The sequence below is a fragment of the Myotis nattereri genome, assembly GCF_964212035.1.
Source record: "Myotis nattereri genome assembly, chromosome: X".
NCBI lineage: Eukaryota > Metazoa > Chordata > Mammalia > Chiroptera > Vespertilionidae > Myotis > Myotis nattereri.
The window spans coordinates 137080651-137089257 of NC_138078.1; the positions used below are offsets into that span (position 1 = coordinate 137080651).

Consider the following 8607-nt stretch of genomic DNA (forward strand, 5'->3'; position numbering starts at 1 on the left):
CCCTGGAACCCCACTGACAGGGATGGTGGGAGAGCAGAGAGTGTTGGCTCCTTCTTCCTATCCCCACGCACTCAGCTGCCAGGCCCCATGGAAAGGGCTGGTGATGCAGATGCCTCGTCCATCAGATGGAGTCTTTGGGGAGCTCAAGGAAGAAGGTGGCGACAGGTAAGGAGAGGCACTCAGGACAGGGTGTGTTCAGTTCCACAAAGAAGGTCACTGAGACCAGGGGAGCACAGATGTGGGAGAACGGGAGCTTTGGCTTCACACCGGGTGAGTGGGTTCTAGTCCTCTCCCAGCAAAGACCCTCCTGGGTTTTGTTTCTTCCCCCCTCCTCCAAGACTGTCAGCTCCCTCCTCTTTTCACCCCAAGGTGCTACAGTCCCCATGCACCCTGGTCCCTCTTCCAAGGCTCCTGATTGTAAATCCTTATAATCAAACCTCAGCTGGGCCCTGGGATACCCCTGTGCGAGCTCAGATCCTCCAGCCAGGTGTCTACACTCGATCACTTTGGGAGCCACCCTCCTCCATTCCCTGGCTGCACCAATACTATCCGCTCTCAGCAGGCACACCTGGTCCCCACTGCAGCCTAGAGACAGGAATAACAGGACCAGGAACAATTGGCACTAGAACCCACACAGCATGCCCCTATCAGGCCCTGGGATGGGCATGATCCACGGATCCTAGAATTCAAGCCTCAAATAACTGGGTGGGCAGCGCCATTGTCACCACATTCTACAGTTGCGAAGGTGGCACCTAGGGATCAAAATATGGCCCATGATCTTGGGCCCTGACTACCTCACCCGCTGTTCTTGCCTCTCTTCCTTGTACCTGGGGAAGGGGGTCATACCTCCTCAGAGCTGTGCAGTCACAGGAGCAGAAACACAGCCTGCGGATTCAGCCGGGTCCTAGTACCTGGCGGAGCTCAGTCTCCATAGGGCTGTGAGTACCTGCCCATTAAGAGGATAGTCAGAACCGGTGGCTACACATCATCATCATAGGCCCTGGGCCTCGTTACCACACTCGACATGAGCACCCCCACTCTGCTTGTCTTTCCCCTCCTGTCTTTAAAGTCCATGAACCTGATATCAGCTATTCTGTCCTCGTGTTTATGAAAACACACCCAATCTCAAAGACCAGGCTCTGAGGACATTAAAGCTGCCACCTGTGCACTCTCTTCCCAATCCAGTGTCCTGACAGTCCCTGTGCCCAGCACCTCTGCATTCCCTCCCTTTCTCTCTGGCTGGGTCTCCTACCCATGGGCAGGGTCCCAGGACCTGCAGGACTCATGGTGAGGGCGTGGGGAGGACAAGGTGACTCTGGGCCAGAGCAGTCAGTCCCGGGAGCCCGAAGGCGCGGGATGACCAAGAGTGGTGAGGACTGGCTTCCGGGTTCTCGTGGTCTGAGGACTGAGGAAGCCCCCTAGCACACCTTGAAGTATGCATGCCTGAGGCTTGGCCAGGGCCATAAGTGTCCGCAGTGTGCCTGTACTTGCCAGCAGCACCTGCAAGCCTCATGGTAGGCCTGTGGATTTGCGTTGCTTCCAGACTTCTACCTTAGGAGTGGAAAAGGGAGGCGAGGGAATTGTCCTGAAGGTTCTGGATTCAGGGCAACGTGGGAGGGGTGCCAGGCAATACTGGTAATTAAAGTGTGGGTCTTGAGGCAGGATGATGGTACTTCCCACCCCAGTAAACACAGGGACCGGCTGGCTTAGTGTCTGCTGGCACAACTGGCACACTGGGCACGATAGTCAACGTGGTGTGTCTTAAAGTCCACCTTGGAGGTCTCAGAGAGATGGAGGGCATGGCCTGCAGTATTCACTCTCAGTTCAGCAGAAGGGAAAGGTCCCAGGCACTCTCCCACTGTGCATGGGTTGTGTGGAAGGAGGATACCACACTCCAAACAGTGGGTGCCTTGAACCCAGTCTGTGCTGCTATCAGTCCTGGGTAAGGCTCGGCATGGGTCGGCAGAGGTAGTTCCTCCACAGGTTTGTCTCAGGGCACTTGGCCTGCGGGGCACAGACCCAGGTCAGCACAGGGTGGTGGCCCAGGCCATTCAGCCCAGATAGGGACCAGAAGGGGCGGGCGGGGCACCAAGGAGCAGAACTCCGCCCCTGTCAAGTGTCCTGGGTGACCACACAATTGGTTTCCGGAAGTGATGTCACTGACTCATGGACTTCCGCCTGAGAAGTCTGAGGGAGCTGAGCGCCATCTTTGGGAGGCCGGCTTCGGGTCGGTAGACGGTACAGGCGCTGAGGGGAGCCTCCTCAGGTCGGCGGGGCCCAGGCTCTGCCTGGGATCAGGGTGAGGACCAGACGGAGGTACCCGGGGAGCTAGTTCAGCCCGAGTTGGGAGCCCTGGGGAGGTAGGCCCACAGGCCTCCCCTGGGGTCTCGGGGGTGAGGGCCTCCGTGTGGGGGTCCGGCCTCGCGGTTCACAGAGGGAGGGTCCTAGGACCTGCAGGCCTCATGGTGAGGCCGTGGGGAGGACATGGTGACTCTGGGTCCAGAGCCGTCAGTCCCGGGAGCCCCAAGGCGCGGGATGACCACGAGTTGTCAGGACTGACTTCCGGGTCCTCGTGCTCTGAGACCCTCGGGCGGCTCCGTGTCAGAGCAGCATCTCAGGTCGGCAGAGGGGGTCCGGACCTGCCCGGCGTCAGTGTGGGAACCTGAGGGAGACTGGGGGGCCTGGACCCCACAAGGGTGTCCATCGGGCAGGCCTCCTGGGGTGGGGGAGGGGTGATCTCACACATTGTGCTTTGTGATTTCTGCATTGGGTCTGAGAGACACTGGGGGGTTTGGAAGAAGGAGCAGGGCTTCAGGCAGCAGAGGGGGCCCCCAGGTCCTGCCGCTGTCAAGTTGAGGTCCCTGAGGGAGATTGGGGGCCCTGGACCTCAGAATCCTCAGTGCTGGGAGGACCAGAGTGGGCGGGGTACTACAGGATGGGGTGACTTCTGCATCAGGTGTGAGAGACTGGGTTTCAGGGTAAGGAGCAGTGCCACAAGTCCGCTGAAGAAGAGAAGATGGGGACCAGGACCCCACAATTTAGGGGAACCCATAAAGGGCCTCCCCTGATATTAGCCATGGAGGAGTCCATGTCAGATGACCCTGTGAGGTGTCTCCTGACTTCCGCATGCAGGTCAGAGGGAGACTGGAAACTTGGTAAATCATGTGAGGCCTCACTCAGGTCCACAGAAGGGATGCAGAAGCACTGCCCAGAGTCAAGGTGCTTTTCCTGACTATTGCATCCGGGTCTGACAGGCTCTGGGGTTCGGTGTAAGGAGCAGGGTCTCAGGTAGGCAGAGGGAACAGTCAAGGTGAGGACCCCCAGGGAGGACTGGGGGAATCCAGGAACCCTAACTGGAGGGGAGTCCACAGAAGTCTGCCCTGCTCAAGTGTTGGGAGGCCCTATGGTGGATGACCATGCAGAGAGGAACCGCAGAAGCCCAGACCTGATGTCAGCCCTTGGAATTCAGGGGAATGACATATGTGGCAGAGGGGAGGACCCGGGTCTTGCCCCAAGTCCAGGTGAACATGCAAAGGGAAGACTGAGGGACCCTGGACACTACAACAGTGATGACCCACATTACCCCTACTGTGAACCCTTGGAAGTCCCTGGTCCATGACCACTTGCTCTCTTCCTGACTTGGGCCTCTCAGGTTGACAGGAGGTTCCAGCTCCAGCCAGGAGTCACGGTGAGGATCCTGCAGGAAGACAAGCGGACTCCACCCCCTGAGCTCTGATAGGTCAGGCTCCAGGTAGGCAAAGAAGGGGGCTGCAGGGCTCTGCCAGGATACCAGGTGAGGACCCGAGGTAGGACTCAGGAAGCCCCCTAGCACACCTGGATGTCTGTATGCCTGAGGCTTGGCTAGAGCCGTAAGTGTCCGCAGTGTGCCTGTTCCTGCCAGCAGCACCTGCAAGCCTCATGGTAGGCCTGTGGATTTGGGTTGCTTCCAGACTTCTACCTTAGCAGTGACAAAGGGAGGCGAGGGAATTGTCCTGAAGATTCTGGATTCAGGGCAACGTGGGAGGTGTGCCAGGCAATGCTGGTAATTAAAGTGTGGGTCTTGAGGCAGGATGATGGTACTTCCCACCCCAGTAAACACAGCGACTGGCTGGCTTAGGCTCTGCAGGCACAACTGGCACACTCGGCACGATAGTCAATGTGGTGTGTCTTAAAATCCACCTTGGAGGTCTCAGAGAGATGGAGGGCATGGCCTGCAGTATTCACTCTCAGTTCAGCAGAAGGGAAAGGTCCCAGGCACTCTCTGAGTAAGCCTAGGTAGCACAGGGAGGAAAGAGGATACCACACTCCAGACAATGGGTGCCCTGAACCCAGTCTGTGCTGTTGTCAGCCCTGGGAAAGGCCTGGCATGGGTCGGCAGAGGTGGTTCCTCCTCACGTTTGTCTGAGGGCACTCTGGAAGGACAGGGCCTTGGTCAGAGGGAATGGCTTCAGTTCATGCACAGATGAGCTGAGGTTGTGGAAGGGTCATAAAGCTGTGAATGCTTTCTTGTGGGAAACTGCAGCTATGAGCTCCCTGAGAAAAGAAGAGAGCCCTCAGCATCAGGGAGTGTCCTGTCCTCAGCATCCAGATTCCCCAGGCAGGGGTACCTGGGTGTGACATGCTCTCCCTTTCCACATGCCTGCTCGTCCTGAGCTTTTGTCACTGAGGACAGTTATTCAGGGTGAAATCAAGTCAGCTGGATTCAGACCCATTCCAGGCCAGGAAGAAAGGCAAGTATCCTGAGGCCAGACTACGGGAACTCTACCCGGAATGGATGGGCCCAGGCCCTGGTGTCAGTTTTGTGATAACCTGGACAGGGGTGGGGGCAGATGGAGCTCCTGTTCACTTTTGTCTCAGAGCTTTCAGGAAGGTGAGGACCTTGGTGTGAGACCATACGTCGTATCATCCCCAGGATCCAAATTTTGTCAACAGAGAGACGAGTCCCAGATCCTGCCAAGAATCAAGGTGAACACTGAGGGGGAGCAGAGCACATGGGAACCCAGACTTACCCTGCCTCCTCTGTCAGCAATGGGGAAACTCGGAATAGGGCCTGGATTACCTCAGCTCACTTCCCTACTCCTGTATCTCAGGGAGGTGCACCCTAAGTCTAAGTAGATTGCGCTCAGTCAGCAGAGAGAGTGTCTGAAACCCTGCAGTGCGTCATGGTGAGAAGTGATCAGAGCCTTAACCCAGCGTAGATGGACCCAAATCTTCAGTCACCCCTTCTTGATCCTCTGGGAGAGGGACCCCCTCATTTTCTTCACTCAAGTGTCAGGTGTGTGTGGTCTTGTTCTGAGAGTTTGACCTCAGGCCAGCAGAAGGCAGTGAGGGGCCTGGCCCTGGCAGGGGAAGGGTGAGGATCCTACATGTGCAAGGAGGAACCTCCCACCCACAACAGAGGGGACCTCACAGAGTCCTGCTGCCCCTCCTGTCAGCATTGGGGTTCCAGGACTGTGATTGCCATGTGCATCCTGAGGTGCTCCGTTTTTCCCACCAGCAGAGCCCCCGGATAGAAGGAGGTGAAGGCCTTGGTTTATGCTACATATTCTCAGGTCACAGAGCAGCAGGAGGCCAGGAAGTGCTAGGAATTAAGGTGAGGTTCCGACCATGAATATGTCCCCATGGGCTCGCCACCACTGTCAGAGGGGACCCCACATTGCCTGACACCTCCACACCCCACCGTCAGCTACAGAACCCTGCGCTGTGCCTTCTACACCCTGAGCAGTCATGTCACTTCCTACTTCAGGCTCCTAGTGGGCAGGCTGATCAGGAGTGAGCCCTGTGAGGCCCATGGACACCCCTAAAGGGGAGACCTGGAAGTCACCTTTGTCAGAGCCGCCTAGGGTGTGTTTCTCAGCTCATGCCTCTCATACTCCCCTTCCCCCAGGCCCGTGGGTCCTAATCGCCCATCTTCTGCCCACACTCGGTCACTGTTCGAGCACGAGTCATCATGCCTGGTCATCATATGAGTGAGCCGTGGAAGCCTGAGGAAGACCATCTGGACCCAATGGAGATCCCTGACATGTTGGTAGAGGAACTGTTCTGGGCTATGCAGGAGGAGGAGGAGGAGGAGGAGGAGGAGGAGGATGAGGAGGAGGCCCTGTCTCTCTCCTCCTCTCGGTCTTCCTCCCCCTCAGTCCTGTTTATAGACAGCCTAGAGGAGGTGTCTGCTGCTGAGACACCAAGTCCTCCCCAGAGTCCTCAGGGTGCCTCCCCCCATGCCATGGCAGCCTTTCCATGGAGACACGCTGAAGATGAGAGCTCCAGCAGCCAAGATGAGGAGGGTCCAAACACTGAGGGAGGCCCTGATGAAGATGCCGATTCCTTGCTCCACAAAGCACTGCATTTGAAGATGGTAGAAATGGTGGAGTTTCTACTCCTTAAGTATCGTGCAAAGGAGCCGACCAACAAGGCAGAAATGCTGAGTAGTGTCATCAAAGAGCACCAGGACCACTTTCCTGAGCTCTTCAGTGCAGCCACTGAATGCATCCAGTGGGGCTTTGGTATTGTTGTGAAAGAAATGGACCCCAGTACTCACACCTATGTCCTGGCCACTGCCTTGGGGCTCAGCTATGATGGGATGGTGAGCGATGGGCACAGATATCCCAACACAGGCCTCCTGGTCACAGTTCTGTGGGTGATCGCCTCAGAGGGTGATTGTGCCCCTGAGGAAAAAGTCTGGGAAGCACTGAATGTTGTAGGGGTGTATGATGGGAAGGAGCATTGGCTCTATGGGGAGCCCAGGGAGCTCATCACCAAAATTTGGGTCCAGGAACAGTACCTGCTGTACCGCCAGGTGCCCAATAGTGATCCTGCATGCTATGAGTTCCTGTGGGGTCCCCGAGCACATGCAGAGACTACCATGTTGAACACCCTCCAGTTTGTGCTCGGGGTTAATGACAGGGATCCCTATTCCCTTTCATCCCTGCTTGAAGGGCCTGAGTAATGACACTATGCCTGAGCCAGAGTTGAATCCAGGCACTTTTCAGGCCCATGAGCATTAACTTCTTTTGCTGGGCAGAAAGTGCATCCAATTTTCAACTCTATGTTTGAGAAGAAACTAATAGTGAGGCCCAGGGAAAGGTATGAGCTCCTATTATGATTGAGAAATTTGTGATTTATTATTTTGCGATTTTTAAGGAAATTTTTGAATGTCCCTTTTCATAGAAGCTTTCATAAACTTTTAGCATGTGAGTTTGTAAATGACATTGATCACATTATATATTTCTACATGTCCAGCTCAAGAGTAAGAGATTTGCTATTGTATAACCAAAATTGGGACACTTTCCATCCTAGTTTGTGATCCCAAAATAGATAACGTGGCATTATAAAAGGATTTCCTTGGAAATGTGTAAGAACTCGGCAGTACATGCAATGGAGTTAATAAATAGAAAAATAATAGCAAAAGGTTGTTAATTTTTGATTCTTATCTCTTCTCGTCTGTCTTTGCATGAAACAACTTATCGAAGGATCCTTGGTTCCGGCAGGAAAGTGGAGGGATTTCATCTGCATAAAGACGACCCCTGCTCAGTCGTTCATTTAATCCCCAGACATTCACTGAGCCTATGTCCTCTGGAAGATCCTGTGTTAGTAGTGGGGACACCAACATAAGCAGGGCACACCCACCCACAGAATGATAGTGTAGGAGATATAGTCATATAAGGGAGGGGTTAGGTGTCCCCTAAATCTTACAAACAAGTAACAGAACAGGTGAGGTGGTGGGCCTCCAGGGAACAGCACTCAATTTTGAATGGCCTTCATTTTTACCGCAGCGTAGTTGCAACAGCATGGTGGAACTGGAGAGCATTATGTTAAGCCAAATAAGCCAGTCAGAGAAAGATAATTATCACATGATCTCACTTATATATGGAATATAATGAACAACAAATGGATGGACAAAAACATCCAAATACAGAGAAGCATCGATCTGACCATTAAACCTCAGAGGGATTGTAGGGGAGGGTGGAGGTAAGGGGGAGAGATCAACCAAAGGACTTGTATGAAGCATATAGGCCTAACCAATGGACACAGACGCCAGGGGGGTGATGGCATGAGTGGGGGGCTGGAGGAGGGCAATGGGTGGATAAGGACTCATATGTAATACCTTAATTAAAAAATGATGTGCATGGCATGAGCCACGCAGACACTGTGCCATTGGACAGTATGAGCACTAGGCGTGTTATACCCATCATCTGCACAGATTTCTACAGAAATAGAGTTACTGAGCCATGAGAAACATGATGGCCTGGGAGAGCCTAATTGGGATTAAATGTTAATGATCTTGAGTGTACTCTGGCCAATCATTATCAAGGGGTAGATTTTGGGTGGGGGTGAAATGAATGAAAGCATTTGTTTGGATGAAAGAGCAGCTTGGACAGAGGGAAAGAGTTGTAAGTAGATTCTCTTTTTGGCATCTTTGTGTGTGTCCAGCTGGGAAGGCTCCCCACACCTGAATGTCAGCATACAGCCATGAATTGGGTATCCTCTTTGGCCGACTGGGTGTTCTGTGCCCAACTGAGCTGCACATTCTCTAATATGACCTTAATAACAAACAAGTAATCACAGTGCCAGAGGCGAGAGTGGAAGTATCTGGGATAAAAACGATAT

At 54.1% G+C, this 8607-nt stretch overlaps 1 protein-coding gene across 1 annotated transcript; it reads left to right on the forward strand.

The window, feature by feature from the left end:
• Positions 1-6223: 6223 nt before the first annotated feature.
• On the forward strand, positions 6224-6946 carry LOC308511856 (melanoma-associated antigen 11-like; the record flags this gene model as incomplete). The annotated part of the gene is made up of 1 exon (XM_081081701.1): positions 6224-6946. The coding sequence occupies one exon, from the start codon at positions 6224-6226 to the stop codon at positions 6944-6946; it is 723 nt and encodes a 240-aa protein (XP_080937827.1).
• Positions 6947-8607: the final 1661 nt, after the last annotated feature.